The sequence below is a fragment of the Acinonyx jubatus genome, chromosome E4, assembly GCF_027475565.1.
Source record: "Acinonyx jubatus isolate Ajub_Pintada_27869175 chromosome E4, VMU_Ajub_asm_v1.0, whole genome shotgun sequence".
Taxonomy (NCBI): Eukaryota; Metazoa; Chordata; class Mammalia; order Carnivora; family Felidae; genus Acinonyx; species Acinonyx jubatus.
Window position 1 is genome coordinate 68,038,886 of NC_069395.1, and position 22,766 is coordinate 68,061,651.

Genomic DNA, 22,766 nt, shown 5'->3' on the forward strand with positions numbered 1-22,766 from the left:
GACAAAGATGAACTGTATTTCCTCCAGGGGGATATTTGCTTGTGTGGAAAGTTTGCTTTCTACATGCTCGCACACAGGCACATGGTACACCAGGTGCACACACACCACACACGTGCACACAGGTGGTAGTTGTAAATTTCCCACCCATGTGGCTTTTGTTTTGCTGAGTGGGGAATGCAAAAGGAGGTGGTAACTGAATTGTTGCAAAACACAGAAAGAATTGGGGGGGGGCTCTATGAGACTGGTATTAGCTAACACTTGTGTGCCGTTCTGAGCATCTTTGTGAGTACAACCAACTCTGCGAGGCAGGTACTATTATTATCCCCACTTTACAGGTGAGGAAAAGTGAGGCACAGAGACGTTAAATAACTCATCCAAGGCTCTGCACCCGGGAAGCCGCAGAACATGGGGCTCAATCCAGGCAGGGCTGGCATCAGGGTCTGTCCCCATAGCTGTCACTGCTGTTCCCTCCGGATGCCATGGCCTGGGCTGGGCAGAGAGGCCGCGGACGGGAACGTGGACACGTTTCTAACAGTGGCCTTCTCCTTCCCGTCTTCCAGCTAAGTGTTTCATAAAATAGTTCTGGTGAAGTTGTCTTGTGGTTACAATGAAATGGCACGTATGGCATGGGTGTGTTTGTGTGCACGTGCTCGTGTGTGTGTGCATGTGCTCGTGTGTGCATGCGTGTGCATGAGCGAGTGTGCATGCGTGCATGTGCCTGCTTATGTGTGCACATACATGCGTGTGCCCGGAGAGAATGTAAGAATGTCCAAGAATCCGGGTAATTTTTCTTCTTTACATGTTCATTTTTGGTAATATTCTACAGTGAATGAGTACACTTTTACAATCAGGAAAAAGGACTATTTCTTAAAAATAAATTCATACAATTCTGTAGTTGCCATGTGATGATTGCATAGCAAATAGCTTGGAAAGAAACTCATCTGAGTGTTAGCAGCGATTATAACTAGACGGATGACGAACCACAATCACTTTTGAAATGGAAAAGATCGTTTTAAATGAAATCAAGAATAATTTTAGGTGCAACGAGCCATGGGCCGCTATTGGAGAGGAGGGGCGTGGAGACAGCAGGTTGGGGTCTGACCGGGGCTGGAGGCGAGAGGCCGGGGCGGAGGTCGGGAGGGTCAGGCCGCAGAGAGACCCCTCCCCTTACTGGTATGTTCACACCAGCCACAGCCGACCGACCCGTGGGCTGGGGTTAGAGTGAGCCAGGAGCTCGCGCATTAAACAAGCCCACGGGGAACACGCAGCCGACTTCAGACGGGACAGGGTGAGTGAGGGAGTAATGTCCGACTGGGAGGCCTGGGAGAGGCGGTGGGGGGGCCTCTGAGCCGAGCAGAGGCTGGTCTGAAGGGGAAGGCGGTCCAGGAGGGGGTGCCCTGGGGACAAGGGCTGGGGGGGAGGGCAGGAAGGCAGTGGGAAGGGCAGGGGACAGGAGTTTGTTGGCCGCACAAAGGGGTTTTCACTGTGTTCCAGGTACAGGGAGAAGCCATGGGAAGACCTCAGTAGTGGAAAGACCCTGGAGCGTGACCTGAGTGGAGTGGGGAGGGGTCAGCTGCTGGCAGAGGTGACTATGACGGAGGGAGGTGAGGGTGACGGCCTGACTTCTAAAGAACCCGTCCAGCTGTGTCCCCACGTGCCCTAGGAGTCTTTGGTGGAGCCGCTGGCTTGTCGCCACGGCAACAGGGTGGGGGGGCACTCCCAGAGCCCCTCCACCTCCTGAGATCCAGGCCACGGCTTGGTTTTCCTATTTTCTGTCCGGTCTCTTTGATTCTTCCCCCTTTACAAGCCCTTATGTGAGGTGTAGGACACACGCATGAAGCAGCGGGTTGTAACCACCAATCGTACACGAACCCTCTGTGACCAGCGCCCAGGCCCAGACGAGGGCGGAGCGCCCCCCACCCCCCGCCGTTGCCCACAAGACCCGGGCGTTCCTCCCCAGCGGGGCCGCCGATTGCCACAGAGATGCTGTCTGACCTTACGAGGTAGGTTACCTGTCACCTGTCTATGTCCACCTAAACAGCACAAGGTGGCCTCGCCAATTCTGAATTGTATATAAACGGAATAACATCGATCTCCTCTCTTGGGTCGTGATCTGTGTACATTACATGTTATTTCCGCTCACATATGTTTTTGCGTTTTAGCCATGTTGTGGGATATAATTCCAGTCCATTCCTTTTTGACGACGTTGGACGCTCCGTTTCATGACATCATCGATGTCCAGTTTACTTGTCCATCCTACTGTTGATGGACCTTCGGGTTATTTCCAATTTGGTGACTGTACTGGTTATTTTTTCTGTGTAACAACTTATCCCCAAACGTAGCGTCTCGAAACAACAACACATATTGTGTCACGGACTCTGGGCATGGCCCGCCCGGGTCCCCTGGCTCCGGCTGCTCACAGGCTGCAGTCCAGACGCTGACCGGGGCTGTGGCCTCGTCTCCAGGTTCGACTGGACTGAATTCACTTCCACGTTTACTCAGGGGTTGTTGGCAAAACTCCTTTCTCACAGGCTGTTGGACTAGGACTTCGGATCCTCTCTGGCTGGTGGCAAGAGGCCCCTGCACCCCTGCCACGTGGGTCTGGTCACGGGGCAGCGGGTGCACTGCAGTCGGCTTCCTGGGAGAGGAGGCGACAGGGCCAGAGAGCAGGTGTGGACAGATGGAAATCATGTTATTTTGTAACCTAGAAGCAAGTCACTGGGTCCGGTGCACATCCAGAGGAGGGGTAACGAGGAGGCGGGAGTGCGGGAGGTGGGAGTCCTGGGAGCCACTGCAGGCATCGTCTGTCCCAGGGATAGTCCGACAGTGCTTTCTTAGTCACCTCCACGTGTGCCTCCGGGGCGCGCGCGGATCAGGCGTGGAGGCCGGGGTCTCAGGGCGTGTGGATCTTCAGCCGTCCAAGATCATGCCCCACTTCCCCAAGCGCCCCCGGCCGTTCGCATTTCCGCCGGCGACATGGGCGGATTTGGGTCGCTGCACAGCACCACTGACACTTGTTATTGTCAAACTCTTTATTGTGGCTCCGTGCATGTGGAGTATGTGATGTGTCAGGGTTCTGATTGGCATTTCTCAGAACACTAAGGACGTTTGGCACCTTTTCGCTCATTTGTTTATTGGTTGTCTTCGACTTCCTCTCTTTGAGCAACCGCCTGGGTCTTTCCTCTGTCTTCCTCTTTTCTTACCGATCGTGTGACTTCTTCGTACGATCTGGATTCTTGCTCCAAATCGCAAACGTCTTCCCCAGTTTTTCTTTCTTGCCTTTTCGCTCCTTAAATGGTCACTTTGGATGAGCAGAGGTATTTGATCATAACTAAATTTAAGTCTTTTCCGTTACAAACTCCTATCCTTTCCTGGGCCTTGGCCTCCCCTGTCAGTGTCCAGACTCCGTGCTTCACCCCTGTCCCCAGCTGTCGCCTCTGTCCTGATGCCTCCTGACCGGTCTCCAGGCAGGTGTCTTGTATGTGGATGCACGGGTTCGGCTGTCTGCTGGATGACACCCCCTGCACGTCCCACAGGCCGCACACACCAGTGTACCCCGAACTGACCTCAGCCTCCCCTCCAAGTCCGCCCTTCGCTGGGACCCCGCGTTTCCTCCTTCTGCGGCTGGCATACCGCCCATCACAGAGCCCGGGTGGAATTGCATTGACAGCTCTTTCCTCGGCAAGACCGTGTTTTTCTGATCCTACAACCTGAGCCTTGCCCCCGTCTGTCTTCTGGCACCAGAGTGTGAGTTCTACGAGGTGGCGACCTTGCGCAGCTTGCTTGTTACCGTGATACCCAGTACAGGGTCACGGTTAAGGATCCTCGAGCCCAATTACCGAGTTCCAACCTGGCTCTGTCACTGACCAGCTGTGTAAGCGCCTGGGAGTAACGTAACCTCCTCTCCTTCAGTTTCCTCGTTTGTAGAAGGGGATGACGACGGTCCTGATTCACAGGCCGTGTGAGGATTAGATCAGTCCGCGCGGGCCTGATGCTGGGAACAGAGCAGAACACGTGGTGAGCGCTGATAAAGGTTGGAGTGAGTGGTTAGGGTCCTGCCACCTGCCTGGTGCTTGCCGCATGAAAGCACAGTGACACTCATTAGCTAAAATGAATGAATGTCACTGCTCTAATTTGCAATCGTTATCTTTGCTTGGACCATCGCAGGAGCCTCCTGACTGAGCACCTGTCCCTTACCCATTCACTCCACACGTTGCTGTCAGGGGTACCTGTGACGTGCAGACTGGGGTGGGATGTCCCTCATCACCTGCCCCATCTGGGGGATCTCCAATGCCCACTGGCCGACAGAGCACCATCCACACTCCTGCGGGCGTGGGCTCCTGCTCCCTGATCCCTGCCCCCCCACTCCTGTGCCCTGATTCCTGCCCCCACCACACACAAAGTGCATTCCATTCACACAACCAGGCTGTTTTCCAAATGAGCCACCTCCCTTCTGTCCCCAGTACCTCTGCTGTTCCCCGGCCCAGAGCCAGCGCCCTCCCCTCTGCTGTCTTGCCTGAATGGAACTCCCTCCCCTGCCCTGGTGCTGCCCTGCCCACTCTGCCCTCCCCCTCCCCACCGCTGCCCTCCCCACAGCCACTCTGCCCAGCTGACAAGGTTGCCTCTATTTTCTTAGTTGCGGCAAGGACGTCAGACCCTGGATGCAGGGACTTGCACTTCATCAAATTTATACCCATCTGTGTCCACGTGCACCTTCCCCGCTGGGCTCTGAGTTGTCCCTGGAAGTCAGCTCAGGATTTGTATTCCTGGAGGAAGCACTGGGTCTGTAGTGGAAGCTTAATACAGCTGCTGAATGGAGGGTGAGGGTTTTTAAGAACATTATTTATTTTGAGAGAGAGGGAGCATGAATGGAGGAGGAGCAGAGAGAGAGAGAGAGACAGAGAGAGAGAGAGGATCCCAAGCAGGCTCAGTGCAGACCCCCATGTGGGCCATGAAACATGAAATCATGACCTGAGGCGTGGGCTTGCGGGGGCAAGGAGCCCTGCCTGGGGGGGTGAGGGTGGGGGTCCGAGGTGGTGGTCTACGGGGGGGTGGGGGTCCAGGGGCGCAGGCCCCTCTTTGCTGGCTCGGCTGTGCCTCTGGACAGTTACTCCAGGTCTCCTCTGCACGGCGTGGGCAGGAGGGGCCGCGCTGGCCTGGATGACCCCAAGGACAGTCGGGGGCGGCCCCTTCCCCTCGGATCCAGTCCAGGGCACCCCAAGCACTGAGCAACCGCGTCCCAGCCACCCGCCCCGAAGCGCACAGGTGTCCCTACATGTTTCCTCGTCCCTGCAGCTGCAAGGTCTCAGGGGGCGAGTGTGGGGGACCCCCGAGGTTGGAACAGGAGGTCGTACCACTGGTCACAGAGCTTAAAGAGATGACCCGAGCCGCGGGGCGGGGCCTGTCGGGGGCGGGGCTAGAAGGTGGGCGGGGCCTGTTCTGTGAACGAGGACCGGCGGGGGCAGCGTCAGGCAGGTGGGCGGGGCCCGGACGGAGAGCGGCTGGGCAGGTGGGCGGTGCGTGGGTGGAGGGCGGGGCGTGTGAGTGGGGCGGGGCCTGCCCGGGACACGTGGGCGGGGCTTGGTCTGGCAGGTGGGAGGGGCCCGGGAGGGGCGAGGCGGGGAGGGTGGAGGGCGGAGCATGCGGGCGGGTGGGGGGGGCATCGCGGGGCGGGGGCATGTGGGCGGGGCACTGGGAGGGGCGGGACCCGGGCGGAGGAGCGGGCGGAGAAGCGCGCGGAGCTGCGGGCGGCGCGGGGACCCCTTCCCGGAGGTAAGCGCCCCGCCGTGGACGAGGACCCCTGTCCCACCCCGGGCTGCTGGCGCGGTCGGGCGCCCACCCCCCGGGGGCGTCCCGGGCGGCTTCCGGCTCTGCTCCCTGGACGGGGACTGGGCGCGTGGCCGGCTGGTGCCCTGGGGGCGGGACACGGGGAAGCCGGGGCGCCCCCACCTTTGGAGAGCTGTCGCTTTCTCACTTTCGCTTTCTTCCCCACCTGGGAGGGGGCAGGTGGCCTCCCGGCCCTGGAAGAGGGCCCCCCCCCCCCCCAACCGCGGCACCCGGCGCATCCGGCGAGGCGGCCCGGCGGAGGCGGCACGGTTTACCCCGCCGGCCTTCACGTCGTAAACAATCCGCCTGTGAAGACGCGGGCGCAGAGGCAGGGCGCCTGGAAAACCGCCGCCGGCACAGCCTCGCAGGGCGGTGTGGCTCATCTCGGGGTGAGGGGTGCGCGGCCGCAGGAAGCCAGGCTGCCGGGACCATGGCGAGGGGCTTGCTCCTTCCCGTGGGTCAGCTTTGAGCGCACCTGCCCCGCGCCAGGTGACCCGTGAACGGCACCCTAGACACTGTTCCTGGGCAAGGACGCAATAATCCATAGGACGCCCTGTGTGGAGGTCGGGTGGTGTCACAGGGTCACTCGCTTGTGTCACAGTGGCCTGGGGACGTCACCCTCAGTGGTCCTTCCACCCTAAGTGGTGTCACTGGGTCACCCACTTGGCGGCTCAGCACTGAGAGAAGCAGAAACTGATTGCATGTTCTGAATGCAAAACTGACCCTGCTCGTTTTTGGCTTTGTCTTCTTGGAAGACTTCTCGGGAAGTTGTGTCCAGCCTCACAGAGACCTCCTTTGTCGGTTTGCCTGCCAGTTTGCTGACTGTTGAAATCAGAATAGGCCTGTTGGGGTGCTTCTGCTTGCTCACAGACTCAGCACAAAACCCCGGGATGTGCAGTGACTGGGTCTGGGTGTGTGTTTCACTCTTAGTTTTGTGGACAAGAATGGAGCCCGCAGATCCAGACTTCCGTACCGCCTCCTGTTAGGGTGATTCCCACTGCTGGCTTTGCATCCCAACCCCTGTGGGCTCTGCTCTGTGGGACCTGCTCTTGTGAGGCATTGTCCCTGCCCCTCAGAGGCTCCCAGGTTCAGGTGGAAAGACAAAACCAGCATCTGGGAAACGAGAGCAGTTAAGTGTGAAGTCCTGTGCTATCACCTGCTAGTTCAAAGGGGACAGCCAGCGTGGGCTGGTGAAGACGGGGCTTTGCGGAGTCACCGGTCGTCCTCTGGATTTAGAAACGGCAGCTGGAGACTGGGACAGGCAGGTGGAAGGAGGTCCGAGGGTAATACTAAGACTTAGAATCCGTAATGGCGCTCACCCCCCACCAGCTGTGATCCAGACCCCCTGTCGCAGACTTTGACTCTGGAGTTCTCGCTTGTCCAGCAAGAGAGCAGATGCAGAGTTGAATACGAGAGGCTAATGTCCGGGAGGACACAAGAGCCCCGAACAGGGGCTTCCTCTCCGCATTTATTGGGCTTTCAAGATCTTACACACAGGGTGAGTGTGAAGAAAAGAAGATCTTACACACATGAACGTGGAGAGAACAATCAGACAGTAATCATTAACTTGTGTGTGTAAGAAGCAAAGGGTCTGGGGGGGGGGGTGAGTGGATTTTGTGATCAAAGTACAATAGTATATTGGCTCCAGAAGGAAAATAATTTCCTGCAGGTGAAATAACGTTTCTCACAGTCCCAGTACAATATCCCGCCAGCTAACGTCAGGCGCTTTCGCCCCGCAGGGGTGGCGTTCTGCCCGAAGCTTTTTTCTGACCCATTTATGTGAGTAAAACCTATTTCCCCACAACCCCCCACCTCCCTCTCCAGCTCTGGCCACTCTCTTCATGCTCCCTGACACACTGACCTCCCCGACACACTGACCTTCCAGAAGGTTCTTACTGAGCCTATTTTGCATGCCTCACTCTCCTTACACTCGCTCTCCTGCCCAGAATGCCCTGTTGGGGAGTCCTCTACATCTTTTAAGAAGCATCTCAAATGGCCCCTCTTCTGATGGGTTCCTCAAGGGCAGAGTTGGAGAGCCCGTCATCTGCCCTCCGTTGCTCCTTGCACCCTTCTTGCTCCCTCCTCCGTCGGAGCTCTTGTCCCCTGCAGTGCCCACTGGGGGGAGGGGTCTTTGTCCGACTCGCTGGGGACCCTCTGAGCCAGCGCTAGTGTCTGGCACATAGCAAGCATTTGGTACATGATCCTTGGTTGCAGTTCAGCCACATACAGGGCACAGGAAGCACCTCACCCACCTGGTGCGGAAGGTGTGGGCTAAGCGTTATTACTGGGAACCTGAGACTGGATACATCGGTGGAGCCAAAGCCCAGCGGCCTTGAGGGGCTAGTGTTAGATGGTGGCAGTCCTCAAGGCCCTCGGCAGCCCCCTCTGACCCCGGGATGGCAGGCGCGTCCTTCTTGGCTGCAGAATACCCTCTCCATCCTCGCCCCCACCAGTGCCCACAGGCTCACACTTGGACCTTCTGAGTTACTCCACCTGCGGGGGCTCCAGGCCCGGGCTCCCTCCTCTCCCTTGAACATGGTGCCTGGGTGCCTCTGCTGGGACTGTCCCCCCCCCCCCCACCACGGTTCACGGCTCGTGTGACTTAGGTGCCAGCGTCTATACCCCTAGTTAGAGGTGCCTTTGGGCTGGGGGTGCGTCCTCCTCTGCCCCGAGGCACCACGTATGGTCCTATAACGACATCACGCCCCTGCCCTCCGTGGCTGCCTTCAGGCTCGGGACGTTAGCTCCCTGAAGGCAGAGATTGGGTTTGTCTTGATGAAGCCCCAGCGGCTAACACCTTCCCTGGGAGACCGTGCCCAGGAAGCATGTGCCAGACAGAAGACTGACCAGGGCGGTGGGAATGTAAAAGGAGGGACAACTCTAGAGACATCTGGGAAAGAGGAGCTGGGACTTGGTGCTCAGTCCCAGGAAGAGAGTCTCCCAGAAGGCTGGCTCACCACCTGCCAGGCAGGTGTCAGGAGAGGGGGGCCCTGGCCCCAGGAGACGCCCACGTCCATGCTTCTCACTCTCTCAAGGCTGGAGAGAGATCCTGGGGGTACGAGTGGTGGGGACAGTCCAACTTGTGAAACGTGACCTGCAAGCCAGGGGTGGGGAAAGGAAAAGGCCAGGGGGAAAACAAGAGGACGAGGGAGGAGGCATTTCAGGAAGACATAGGAGCAAAGCTGTCGGTGCTACAAGAGAAAACGGGGAGATTCAGATTAGAACAGGTGAGGAGGGGAGCTCAGGACGGGGCCCCGGAAGGAGGCCACGGGGCCAACTGAGCCCAGGCAGCGGGTGCCCCTTGTACTTCCTGAGGAATTTGGCCGTCGGGGAAGAGTGGCCCCGTGAAGAGATTGTGTCTGTTTCATAAGAGATCTGATTCCTGTTTGGGAAACCGAAGCAAGCTATTTCCGGGTACGGTCTGGCCACGTACCTGGCCGCCAGGTCACACTCACATGTGCACATTCAGAAACGGGACAAGGGGAATTCAGCTCATCAAGGATGCCCCCACGGTGGCCCCAGGATTCCCTTCTCCCAGCCCGGGGCTTTGGCCGTGGTCTTGGACGTTCCCGCCCACAGCAAGTTGGCCTCTGGCCCCGGCGCCCCACCCAGGATGGAGCAGGGGTGTGGGGCTGCTGGCCCAGGGCGGTTTCCACCCTCAGGAACCTCCCTGGGGCCCGGTCCCCGGTTGCCGGCACGAGGCAGGAACATGTGTTTGCAGCCCCGGCCGCCCCCGCTCCCAAGTCCCTGGTGCCACGAGTAAACTCTTCCTCCTCCACCCCTGGGAGATGCAGGACTCCCCCCTCCCAGCCTGACTCCCTCCCTCAGCTCCCACCCAGGGCGGCTCTGCCAGGCTGCTGCCGAGTGGGCTTGGTTTCATCAGCCAAGGGGGGTTTCTCTTTTTGCTTTCCTTAGCTCAGCCCAGAGTACAGCCCTCCCCGGGATGGTTCTCTGGTGCTTGTAATCTCTCTTCTCATTTCCATCGTGTCCATAGTTTAATAAGGATTTTCTTCACTGTGCCTCCGCCGCCCCCCACTGCTTCCATTTACATCACAATCCAGGTTGTCATAACTTTCTGGAGAGGCAAAGGCGGGCTCTTCGGGGGCTGGCGGGGGGGGGGGGGGGGGGCCTCGGCTCGGGGCTCTGGCACCTGGCTGTTGCCCCTCTCTCCGGGCCATCAGCTCGCAGGCTTGGCCGAGGTGCGGTCGGGGAGGCTGTCAGAGCCTCGAGGTTAATTTTCTGAGAGTATTGGTGCCGCCTGAAGCTGAAATCAGGTAGAGATATTCAGTCCGTGGAGAGCTCCCTTTTCTGGAGGATTTTAAGCGTGTGGTGCGTGTTGTTAGTCTTTAATCATCACCCAAGTGAAATTATTTTTTTTCCAGTCAGATGTTTTAAAACGGTGGGAAAGAATTTATAATAAACAGACGAGAAACCATTCTGTTGGGTTTTTGACACACTGGCTTCTTCAGAATATCAGTTCCTCTGGATGCTGGTGTGGTCGGGGGGGGGGGGGGACCACCACCGGAAGATATTAAGGGCAATCCGGCAAGATTTTCCCTAACTTCCAGGAGTGCTGAAAAGGGAAACTCCTGAGGCCCACCATGCTGGGAAATCCCCTGTCCCTCTCAGTGTTCCCCTTTGGTGGCTCCTAAACGGAGTGCATCTCTGGAGAGGTGCTCTTGGACTAACGATGTCTGTGTCCTTAAGCAACAAGAACCATCAGAGGGTGGCGTGTGAGGAACCGATTACTCTGGATCAGGTACCGGAGTGTCCCCCCTTGTGTGTGTGTAGACGGCCCCACTGGTGCTCAGAGAGGCTGGTCATCCAACTGGGAATGAGGACTCGAATTCAGCTGCAGACTTAGTCCTCATTTTGATCCCATCCTCCCCCCCACCCCAAACAAAACGGTGTGCGGGGCAAAACAGATGCAGAGCTCAGAGCGAGCAGAGCATGGGGGAGGGGGGTGGATGATGCCAGCGGCGGCCCTGGCGAGCCCTCGCCCCGGGCCCTGGGCTCACCCCGCGGCCGTGGCCCGACCCGCACTCAGCCGCCCCGTGCCGGTCGGCGGCAGAAGCGCCTGCCCTGGAACCGGGAAGGCCCTCGCACCTGTTTCCTCAGCTGCGCAGTGAGGGAACCCACGTGTCGTGTCCAGCCCCGGCCTCGGGACCCTTGGCTGATCCCCGTTGGCAACCATCTGGTGCTTCACCCGCCAGGGTCGAGAAGAGTTGGGGTGAGCGTATTAACGTGGCCCCTTCCCAGAAGTGACCGGGCAGCACCTACCCAACCTTCATCCCAGGAGAACAGGCAGCCTGAGCAGTGAGTGTGGACAGATGGCGGGTCTCGGGGCCTTGCCACTCAGCTCTGAGGGTCACCTGGAGGCTTGTGGAGAGCCAGAGTGTCAGGTCCCCGCCTGCCTGCTGACCAGATTGCGTTTTAACGGCACCCGCAGGTGGTCCCGGATGCCTCCGAGGGGCTGGGCCGTGTGCAGGATACTCCATTCTGAGTTTTTGGAAAAGATCAAAATGACGACTAAGTCTGCAGCTGGATTCAAGTCCTAGCGCCCAGCTGGAGGGGTGCGCGACCCTGAGCACTTCCTCCGCCTGTAGGACCCCTCATCCTAAATCTGAGACCTAACGATTCCTAGCCAGTGTTCCCTGACTCGGGCCTCATTTAGCCAGCGAGCTGCTCCGAAGGTCAAACTCTGATGGCGAACCTGGCCATCTGCCATAGAGCAGACAGTGCTGGTCCTCAACCCTGGGCGGAAGCCTTCGTCACCGAATGACCATGGCAAAGTCACGTGAAAAGGGACTTAGGTCCGGGGAGACACTCCCTCCCCACAGCGATTTGAAGAAAAATGCGCCGGATCGTGAAAGTGTGGACTTTCCCTCTCCGGAGTCCCAAGGAAGAAAGCTCCCCATCTGACTGGCCCAGACACTGGGCCTCTGAACCAGAGGCTGGGCCTAGACTTCTCAAGACCCTGCGGCTCTGATGGCCCACGTGCCTTGATTTGCAAAATGGTCTCGATCTTTTCTAGTTGAAATTCTGCTCAGTAAGACACACACCTAAAGCTTCAAATTCTTCTGCAAAGAAAACTGCCATATGGCATAGAAAAACATGTGCATCACAGTTTCTGTTTCTCCCCCTTAATTAGCTTTTCTCCTTTAAGAAAACAAAAGCCCTTTATCTTGACTCACCAAATCAACACTGACCACCTTCGTCATTGTGATGAATTTCCTAGAGTCTCAGGAACGGGAGCCCTGGACCAGCCGGGGAGTGGGGGTCTGTGCCCCCAGAATAAGGACGTGTTAGGAGCTCCCCGTGTTAGAACTAGGAGGTGAGTCTGATGAAAATAAGCCTTCAGAATATTAGTGGGGATAATATTACTGGGGTGTTAAACTGTGCTACCTCAGGGATACTGCACAAATAAAACCAGGGTCTCCGCCCTCAAGAGATGTGCAGTCTAGGGGGAAGGTGTTTAATAAAAACGCTGTCTGGGAGGTGTGGACAGAATATCAGGGTGAGATAAAATGTGCCCCGGGGGTATGAGGACTGCTGGCCTCCGAGGTGGCCTCTGAAGGGCGAGCTGGATATACAGACAGAAGCATCCCACCCCCCGGGGTCCAGCCTAAGGAGGGAAATTGGGTGGAGGCCAAGTTCTGAGCAGGTGGCCTCCCTCTGGAGCACAGGCCCAGACTGCAGGTGCCGTCGGGAGGGGGGGTTGGCTTGGGATCCCCTCTGTCAAGCAAGAAGGTCAGCCATTCCAGGGTAGACTACAGTCTACAGTGGACTGCCCAGAAGTCCTGTTCCCTTCGTGCGCAGAAGGAGCCAGTGAAGGCTTCTGATCAGAGGTGTGCTTTCGGGCTCCTGGGGTAGCTGGATGAGGGGTGCATGTGTCTGTGGGGGACCGGCTGGGAGGTCAGTGGGCAGGGGCAGGGGGGACATGACCGGCAGGGGGGCAGTGCCCTGGGGTGAACCTTGCAGAATTGGCCACCAACTGCGCTGAGGTCACACCGGTGGGGGTCTGTGGGTCCAGGACGGTGGATGGGGGGGGGGGAGGAGCTGTGGATGGGGAGGGGGCTGTGAGTCCAGGAAGGTAGAGGGGGGGAGGGGCTGTGTGTGTGTGTGAGGGGGCTGTGGGTCCAGGACGATGGTTGGGGGGAGGGGCCTATAGGTCCAGGACGGTGGACAGGGGAGGGGCTGTGGGTCCAGGATGGTGGACTGAGGCGGGGAGAGGGGGGGAGGGGCTGTAAACGGGGGGAGGGGGCTGTGGGTCCAGGATGGTGGAGGGGGTGGGAGGGGCTGTGGGCCCAGGAAGGTGGACTGGGGGGGGAGGGGCTGTGGGTCCAGGACGCTCGTTTGGGGGAGGGGCCTATAGGTCCAGGACGGTGGACAGGGGGAGGGGGCTGTGTGTCCAGGACGGTGGACGGGGGAGGGGCTGTGGGTCCAGGGCGGTGGGCGGGGGGAGGGGCTGTGTACGGGGGGAGGAGGCTGTGGGTCCAGGACGGTGGACTGGGGGGGCGGGGGGGAGGGGCTGTGGACGGAGGGAGGGGGCTGTGGGTCCAGGACGATGGTTGGGGGAGGGGTCTATAGGTCCAGGATGGTGGACGGTGTGGGAAGGGCTGTGGGTCCAGGACGGTGGACTGGGGGGGCGGGGGGGAGGGGCTGTGGGTCCAGGACGGTGGACTGGGGGGGCGGGGGGGAGGGGCTGTGGGTCCAGGACGGTGGACTGGGGGGGCGGGGGGGAGGGGCTGTGGACGGAGGGAGGGGGCTGTGGGTCCAGGACGATGGTTGGGGGAGGGGTCTATAGGTCCAGGATGGTGGACGGTGTGGGAAGGGCTGTGGGTCCAGGACGGTGGACTGGGGGGGCGCGGGGCAGGGGTGTGGATGGGGGGAGGGGGCTTTGGCCTGGATGGTGGATGGGGTGGGAGGGGCTGTGGGTCCAGGACGGTGGATGGTTTCCAGGTTCTGAGGTTGGATCGGGTCTGAAGCAGCTTCACAGCCTGGTTCTCGCTGCTCCACCCGCTGCCCGACACCAGTGTGGGTTCATGTTTTCTTCACCCCGCGTGTCTCTCGGCTCCCGTTCCGGACGCGCCGCGTGGTGTTTTCCTGACGGCTCTCGGCTCGCTGTCCCGGAGCCCCCCGCTCGGAGGTCCGCTTCAGTCCTGCCTTGCTGTACGTCGTAGGAAAGCCGGTCTGCATGGTATCTTGGTCATGCCACATGAGCCCGGATAATTTTGTGTAAGTTCTGTTTGTCCAGGGGCCCTGGCCCCCCGCACTGCCTCTGTCATCTCCTCTGTCACCCGTTGCTGCAAATCCAGGGTCGAGCGGCCGGGTCCGGCGGGTACACCGCAGGGCGGTGAGGGGTTGTCTGCAAAAAGACAAAAGTGAAACTAGAAAGCTCAGCTCCGCTGTTCTGAGCTACGCGCCTCTGCAGGGATTTCTGTCTGTTACGTAAGAGGAGAAATCATTCTGATGGTTGAATAAATCAGCAGCTTGGGGACCAGGTGGCATCTTCCCGGCAAATACGGTGGTTCCGTATTGGCACGCGTGTATCTTACAGTCCCCTCAAATCCTCACTTGTGAACCAGAGTTTCTCTTCTGTTCTAGAACAGAGGTTGGACTGCAAAGCTTAAAGTATTTGCCGTCAGGCCCTTCGCGCTCTGAGCTGCGTCCCGGGATACGGAGCGTGCCGGGCTGTCTGTGAAGCCGCGGGTTGGAAGGAGCGGATTTTGGAAGGTCAGTGAACCCTCTGAAATGGTGGAAAATTGGGTTTGTGATGCGTACGTGCGTTTTTGGAGGGCAAGGAACCAGAGCTATGGAAGTCTCAGAGGGGTCGGTCTGTGACCTCGAGACATTTAAGAACGACTGTAGAGTGTGGTGTGCATCTGGCCAGGGAGGCTGGGCCTCGTCTGTCCCTGTCCCCTCCTGCTGGGAGATGGGAAGAAGGTCACAGAAAACCCAGAGTGAGGTCGTCCCCCTACCATGTGTCTCCCCCCGCCCTCGGCTCTCCTCCTGAAGCACATCTGAGAATCTGCTGCCCGAGAACAACAGACCTCCTTCCCCAGCGTCTGTGTGGGCCCGGGGTGAACCCAGGGCTCAGAGTTAGGGCCCTGCGGGGACGGCCTCCCGTCCTGTCCATGCAGGTGCCGCTGGTTGTGTCAGCAGCAGGATGGCAGGGACAGCATTGTTGCTGAGCTGTCCCTTTTCGAGGTGGGCGGGGCTGGGGCTCACCTCTGGGGCTTCCCAGGAGCCTGATGCCCACATGGGCCCCCACTGTTTTGTTTTCTTTCTGATAATTCTCCCCTGCATCTGTCCCATCTTCCAGGACAAGGGCCTCCCCACCGTGTGCATCGGTCTGATCGTCGGGGGCGGGGGGGGGGGGGCAACCACTCGCTATGTGGGTGGAAAAAATAGGATTCAAAGAATATCTGGCTTTAATCATCTCAGAGCTTGTGGTGAACGTGGGGAGAAGAGGCTATGGCCACAGTGCTTAGAAAAGCATCCTTGTGGGGCGCCTGGGGGGCTCCGTCGGTTAAGTGTCCGACTTCGGCTCAGGTCATGATCTGGTGGTTTGTGAGTTTGAGCCCCACGTCGGTCTCTGTGCTGACAGCTCGGAGCCTGGAGCCTGCTTTGGATTCTGTGTCTCCCTCTCTCTCTGCCCCTCCCCTGCTTGTGCGTGCACGCTCTCTCTCTCTCTCTCTCTCTCTCTCTCAATCCCTCTCTCTCTCAAGAATAGATTTTAAAAAAACATTGAAGTTTTTTTAAAAAAAGAAAAGAATCCTTGTTTAAATTTTTTTTTCATTTTATTTATTTTAGAGAGAGAGTGGGAGGGGGGAGGGACAGAGAGAGAGAGACAGAGTCCCAAGCAGGCTCCACACTGCCAGCACAGAGCCCGTCATGGTGCTTAAACCCACGAATCCTGGGATCATGACCACATGAGCCCCCAGGGGCCCCAGAAGAGCACCCATATTGTAACAAATGTTTAAATGATGGCTTTTCCATTTTGAAGTTGAAGCATGGGTATAATCTAATCTATAAACACGATGTTGAATCAATATAACTGACAGGAATATAACGAGAAAAGGAAAGGGGACGTAAGTGATGAGGAGCTAATATGTCCTCACACTAGAAGGCAAAGTGAGTTATTTTGACTCTCACACTCACTTATAAGGAATAAGTTTGGACTTAAGAGAAGAAAATATTCAACAGACATTTCTTAAAGTTTTATTACTTTTGACATCTAGAAATGAGGGCCACGTAAACGGGGTCACACGCACTGTCCCCGGGAAGTCCACCCAGATGGCACGGTTCATGGCTCCCGTGGAGACTAGGAAGAGATTTTCCGGAATGGTGACTAACTCCTTGTTTACAGCTGCGAACTGAGCAGGGTACGGTCTTCCCTAGATTTGTCAGATCCCATGTCTGGAAAATTCAGAATAGAAACAGTGCCGAGAATACTTTGTTGGGGGGCACCTGGGTGGCTCAGTCAGTTAAGCGTCCAACTCTTGATTTTGTTACGGGACCAGGCTGGGACGCTGGCGGAAAACCCAAGCGGCACTCAGAGATCTTGGTGGATTGGAGATTTATTTAACACCGGCGGGCTCAGAGGAGACCGTTTCTCCAAAGATCTGAGCGCCAGATGCAAGTGCGGAGGGTAATTTATCGTCATCAGCTTCCATATCTGGGGGGGGGGGGGGTTCGCAAGCCGCAGCAAAGAAAGAAAGAAGAACCCGGAGGAGGGTCTCTAAGCTAGAGACCAGAGTTTGTTTTAGTCCCATTGGCCATCTTTGGTGTTCTCCAACTTCTCCAACAATTTAGGCTCAGGTCATGATCCTGGGGTCGTGGGATCGAGCCCCACATCAGGCTCTGTGCTGACAGAGCAGAGCCTGCTTGGGATTCTCTGTCTCTCTGTGCCCCTCCTCTGATTGAGCTCTCTCTTCTCTCTCTCTCTCTCTCAAAATAAATCAAACTTTAAAAGGAAATACTTTGTTGGCCTGCAGAAGAGAGTCAGGGTCTGAGGTCACTTTGAGACAGTTTTGGCCTCCAGGGACGCCCGGCGGGTCATCGTCCCTGGAGCTAAGCAGCTCCGCCTGTGCAGGACCAGGTGCGTGTGGCCTCCCTGCTTCCCGGGGCGCGTTGTGGCCCGGACACCTGCACGCTCACAGGACGCTCCCGCAGAGACAGCTTCCCCATCGGGAGCCACTGTTCCGCACAGGAAGTCTCACCCAGGGTGATGGTTTCTGCCTCAGCAGAGACCAAGTTCCCCAAACAGATCAGTGTTGTTCCCTTGTTGGCAGTGATACTCGTTCAACTTCGCATTTCTTCTTCTCAGCAGCAGGCATCCTTCCATCCTCGCTGTGCTGATGGAGAATATGGCCTCGTAAGGGAGGGAGACGGCAGATAAGTCAGCCAGTGTTTGCGCCAGATAATTAAGGGCTTGTGATAGTTGCCTTGCAAGGAATAAACAAGGTGTGTTTGAGCGAGTTGGGGGCAGGGGAGTTACCGCAAATAGTGAGTGTGGGGGAGGCTCTCTGAGGAAGTGTCCATGTGAGGAGCAGAGAGAAAAGCGTTCCTGCACAGGACGCAGCATGTGCCAAGGCCCTGAGGTTGGAAAGAGTTTGGAGAGGCAGCCAGGAGCGCCGTGCTGGCACTCCCGGTCACCCGGGACTGGTGCTGACTGCTCCTCCCCCCGCACATACGGGCCTGTCCTTTTCCCTCCTGCCTTCAGGCCTCTGCTCCGGCACGATGTCAACAGAGAGGGCTTTCCTGACCACTGTCCAAGTAGCAACCAACACCCAGCCCTGGCGGTCCCTGTCTCCATTTTTCCTTCTTTTGTTGGGTGCCCCCCCTCCGCTGCTTCCCTGCACCAGCACGTGAGCCCATGAGCACAGTCATGGCTTGTGAGTTCGTCTTATCTCCCGTGTCCCGAAAGGTGCCCAGCACCTAGTGGACACTCCCCACATACTTGTCGAGGAAGTTGTTGGGGAGACAGAGCTGGAGCACAGAAGTCCTTGTGGCCGTCGTCCCCAGGGCTCTGTGCAGGGAGGGGACAGCAGAGTCCCCAGGCCGCCAGGAGGGCGACCCACCCTGGAAGGTGCGGGGGACTTGTGGCTGCCGCCTCAGGTCTTGGGCAGCAATGGTGAAAAATGATCAGATTGGATCAACATTATTGCCGACTTCTTCCCAGTGATTATTAAATGCCCGGTTTTGATGCTTGGGGTCAACTCGGAGTCGATGCCTCCTTGTGATTTGCCCTAATCTGTGTGTCACAGCCTCGGGTTTCCATGGAAACCAGCCCCCACTTGGAGCAAAACACCAGCAGAGCCACGGACTAAGGCTTACGGCAGGTGCCTCCTTCTCCCCCCTCCCCCTGCCCCACCCCTCCTTCTCCCCCCTCCCCCATCCCTCCTTCTCCTCTCCCCCCCACCCTTCCTTCTCCCCTCTCCCTGCTCCTCCTCCCCTCCCCCCTTGCCCCTCCTTCCCCTCCCCCTCCCCCTTCTTCTCTCCTCCCACTTTCCCCCCACCCCTCCTCCCCACCACCCCACCCCTCCCCTTCCCCCCTCCCCTCCCCTCTCCCTGTCCCTCCTCCTGGCCCCTGAGCCACATCAGTCTCTCCTTACTTCTGACATTACAGTGAGAGCCCATTGAATGGGCTGCAGGCACCAGACGCGGGGGCTCCGAGGGCTGATTCCCCCCGCGTTTCCTCCGACCCCACAGCCCCGCACTGGGAACACCAGGCCAGATGCGGCTGTGCCGCCGAGCATCCACACAGCCCTGCGGGCTGGCTGGCAGGGGCGCCTGGTTCGTCCGCATTAGACCCATCCTGTGATGTTTTGTGGACAGTGGCATAAAGTACCCCTGCTTGTGCGCTGAGGCGGCCCGGCTGTGGACGGAGGACCGAGGAGCCGGCTGGCTGGGAACGGGCCCAGGGGACGTGCGGACGTGTCTCCACCTGCAGCTTTCTCCCACTGCCTGCGCAGACCTTGAGTAAGCGACTGCGTGAACTAATGAACCGTTACTACAAAGACTGAATGTTTCTGAAGGACTTGGAATAGTGCTTACCTTTAGGCCCACCCCCCCACAGCCGCATCCACAAAGGGTCTCGGCAGCAGGCAGGTCGTGCGGGAGCCCCCATGTCCCAGGGGCCCGCGCGCCATGCCTGGAGCTCGGTCGGCTGTGTCTTCATTTTCCCGTCTTCTCCGCGGGATCGTGGGAGACCCCCTTGACCTTGTCTTCGGAGTAGTGCTCGTGGCCAGTCCTGTGCTGGCGATTTCTTCCTGCTCCTCGGATGGTCGGCTAGCCTTGTACCGATTCTGCAACCTCACCCAGGTGCCCTGGGTGCCTGGCACCACGGAGATCCTCCTGCTAAGCTTCAACTACATCGAGACTGTCACTGCCTCCTCATTTCCCCTCCTGGAGCAGCTGGGGCTTCTGGAGCTCGGGACTCAGTATACCCCCTTGCGTATTGACAGAGAGGCCTTCCGAAACCTGCCCAATCTTAGAGTCTTGGACCTGGGCGGGAGCCACATGCATTTCCTGCATCTCGACGCTTTCCAGGGGCTGCCCCACCTGCTTGAACTTCGACTCTTCTTCTGTGCTCTCTCCGATGCCGTATTAAGAGACGGTTATTTCCGAAATCTGGAGTCTTTGACTCGCCTGGACCTGTCCAAAAATCAGATTCGTAGCCTTCACCTTCATCCTTCATTCCGGGAGTTGAATTCCTTGAAGTCTATCGATTTTTCCCTCAACCAGATACCCATCGTATGTGAACAGGAGCTCAAGCCCCTCCAAGGGAAGACGCTCTCCTTCTTAAGCCTCGCCACCAATGGCTTGTACAACAGGGTCCCCATGGACTGGGCCAAGTGTATGAACCCATTCAGAGACATGGTGCTGGAAACCCTGGATGTTTCTCACAACGGCTGGACCGCGGATGTCACGGGGAACTTCAGCAGGGCCATCAACGGGAGCCAGACCTCCTCTCTGGTTCTCGCCTACCACATCATGGGGGCTGGGTTTGGCTTCCGTAACATCCGGGACCCTGACCGGAGCACATTTGCCGGCCTGGCCAGGAGCTCAGTGGTACGTCTGGATCTTTCACACGGCTTTATCTTCTCTCTGAACTTTCGGCTCTTTGAGTCTCTCAGGCACTTGAAGGTCCTGAACCTCGCCCACAACAAAATAAACAAGATTGCAGGGGAAGCGTTTTATGGACTCGACAGCCTGCAGGTTCTCAACATGTCACATAACCTTCTGGGCGAGCTTTATAATTCTGATTTCCGTGGACTGCCTGAGGTAGCCTATATTGACCTTCAAAACAACCACATTGGGATCATTCAGGACCAGACATTCAAATCCCTGAAAACATTACAGACCTTGGATCTCCGCGATAATGCCCTTAAAACCATTTCTTTCATCCCGAGCATCCCTACTATCTTCTTGGGCAGCAATAAACTGGTGACCTTGCCGAACGTAAGGCTTACGGCCAACTTCGTCCACTTGTCAGAGAACAGGCTAGAAGATCTGGACAGTCTCTACTTCCTTCTCCGGGTCCCTCACCTCCAGATCCTCATTCTGAATCAAAACCGCCTTTCTTCTTGCAACCCAGCTCATGCCCCAGCGGGGAGCCTCAGCCTGGAGAAGCTTTTCCTTGGAGGAAATATGTTGCAGCTGGCCTGGGAAACCGGCTTCTGCTGGGATGTTTTTAAGGGGCTCTCCCGGCTCCAGGTCCTGTATCTAAATAACAACTACCTGAATTTCCTTCCGCCAGGAGTATTTAGCGACCTGACCGCACTGAGGGGTCTCAGCCTCAGCTCCAACAGGCTCACCGTTCTTTCTCCCGGCGACTTGCCTGCTAATTTGGAAGTCCTGGACGTGTCCAGAAACCAGCTCCTGTCCCCTGACCCCGATCTGTTTGCGGGCCTCAGTGCCGTGGACATAACGTACAACAAGTTCATCTGTGAGTGTGAACTCCGTCCCTTCATCAGCTGGCTCAACCAGACCAACGTCACTGTGCTTGGGTCTCATGCAGACGTCCTCTGCATGTACCCCGCCTCGCTTGCTGGGACCTCCCTCTCCTCTGTGTCCATGGAGGGTTGTGACGAAGAGGAAGTCTTAAAGTCCCTGAAGTTGTCCCTTTTCATTTTATCCAGTGTTACCATGACTCTGTTCCTCACGGCTGTCCTCACGGTCGCCAAGTTCCGGGGGCTTTGTTTCCTCTGCTACAAGGCAGCCTGCAGACTGCTGTCCACGGACCACGCCAAGGGCAGCGGGTCTGACGTGTACAAATACGACGCGTATCTGTGCTTCAGCAACAAGGACTTTGAGTGGGTGCAAAACGCTTTGCTCAAGCACCTAGATGCTCAGTACAGCGACCAAAACAGATTCAACCTGTGCTTCGAGGAGAGAGACTTTGTCCCGGGGCAAGACCACATCACCAACATCCAGGACGCCGTGTGGGGCAGCAGGAAGGTGGTCTGTCTCGTGAGCAGGCACTTCCTCCGAGACGGCTGGTGCCTCGAAGCCTTCAGTTACGCCCAGAGCCGCTGTGTGTCTGACCTCGACGGTGCCCTCATCCTGGTGGTTGTGGGGTCCCTGTCCCAGTACCAGCTGATGAAGCATCAGTCTCTCAGGGGATTCGTGCAGAAGCGGCAGTATTTGAGGTGGCCTGAAGACCTCCAAGATGTCGACTGGTTTCTTAATAAACTGTCTCAGCACCTTCTAAAGAAAGAAAAGGGAACGAAGAGAGACGGCGACATTCAGCTGCAAACCATAGCGAGTGTCTCCTCATCCGCTAATCCCAAGCCACAGACAGCTCTGCATCTGTGCTAAGCTACCGTTTGGGGTCCTTTCTCGTAGCTTGTCTTTCCTACTAGGAACACGATGGGCTGTTGGTTTTCGTACCAACACGATGCCCGGTCTCCCTGACCCCACCATGGAGGGGAGTACTGTTTTCTCCCGTTGTGCCGACCACAGGGCGTGCCCCGGTCGGGGGATGGGCACCGGGAGACCCTTCCCCAGCACTCAGGCCGTCCCTGCAGAACAACACTAAATGAGCACACGGACGAAGAGGCGGGTTTCCTCCCCCTCGTGGGAACAGTGCCGTTGCTGGGTACGGGTCACGCCTCATCTCCGGGTAGGGGTGACCCCGAGGAGGCCGGGACGGACGAGAATCGCTAGATGTCTTGGGGCCATACCGCAGTTCCTGTTCTGACCCTCGAGGTCTCACCTCTGTGGGCCAAGAACGTTCTTTCTCAGCCTTATTTCCTCCAACTCATCAGCTGTTCGGCGGCTGCAGGGAGAGCAAGACCCACATCCTGGTCTGAGTCCTGATTCTGCTCCCGCGGGCTGTGTGACCCAGAGTGCCTGATGTGCCCTCTCTGGGCCTAGTCTCGTCTGTGGGCATGCTCGTATCTACCAAGGATGTCAGGCTTATCAAACCTTTCCTTGGTCGCCCTGTCGGCCACAGGGACGCACACTCGGGGGCACCTTTGCTGGCAGTCGAAACTTCCTTGAGATTGTATTTTTTTACCTCAAAAGAAATCTATATACATTTTGCATTCTGTCTTTTTCCATGTTGATTTTATTTTTTTTTATTTAAAAAAAATTTTTTAATGTTTTCATTTATTTTTGCGACAGAGAGAGACAGAGCATGAGCAGGGGAGGGGCAGAGAGAGAGGGAGACACAGAATCAGAAGCAGGCTCCAGGCTCTGAGCTGTCAGCACAGAGCCGGATGCGGGGCTCGAACCCACAGACTGTGAGATCATGACCTGAGCCGAAGTCGGACGCTTAACCGACTGAGCCACCCAGGCGCCCCATCCATGTTGATTTTAATACAGGAACGTTTTTCTGCGAAGGTACAAAGAAAACCAGGGAAGGTGTGCCAAAGTCACCCCGGGGTTTCACACACCTCCTCCCCCAAATCCAGGAGCCCCTAGGCCTG

The 22,766-nt window shown here is 57.5% G+C and overlaps 1 protein-coding gene across 12 annotated transcripts; it reads left to right on the forward strand.

Annotated features, from left to right (window-relative positions):
- Positions 1 to 5,690: 5,690 nt before the first annotated feature.
- On the forward strand, positions 5,691 to 22,382 carry TLR5 (toll like receptor 5). Of its 12 annotated transcripts, none has more exons than XM_053208961.1 (7): positions 5,699 to 5,772; positions 12,065 to 12,160; positions 14,434 to 14,562; positions 16,805 to 17,295; positions 17,555 to 17,607; positions 18,099 to 18,173; positions 18,461 to 22,382. In XM_053208961.1, exon 7 carries the CDS (start codon positions 18,982 to 18,984, stop codon positions 21,652 to 21,654), a length of 2,673 nt encoding a protein of 890 aa, XP_053064936.1. In that variant the 5' UTR covers positions 5,699 to 5,772; positions 12,065 to 12,160; positions 14,434 to 14,562; positions 16,805 to 17,295; positions 17,555 to 17,607; positions 18,099 to 18,173; positions 18,461 to 18,981; the 3' UTR covers positions 21,655 to 22,382. The 12 variants fall into 12 exon arrangements, with proteins under 12 accessions (XP_053064945.1, XP_053064946.1, XP_053064936.1 ...); XM_053208965.1 differs by having other exon boundaries at positions 16,805 to 16,930; positions 17,159 to 17,607; XM_053208964.1 differs by having other exon boundaries at positions 16,805 to 16,930; positions 17,162 to 17,607.
- The last annotated feature ends 384 nt before the right edge of the window (positions 22,383 to 22,766 follow it).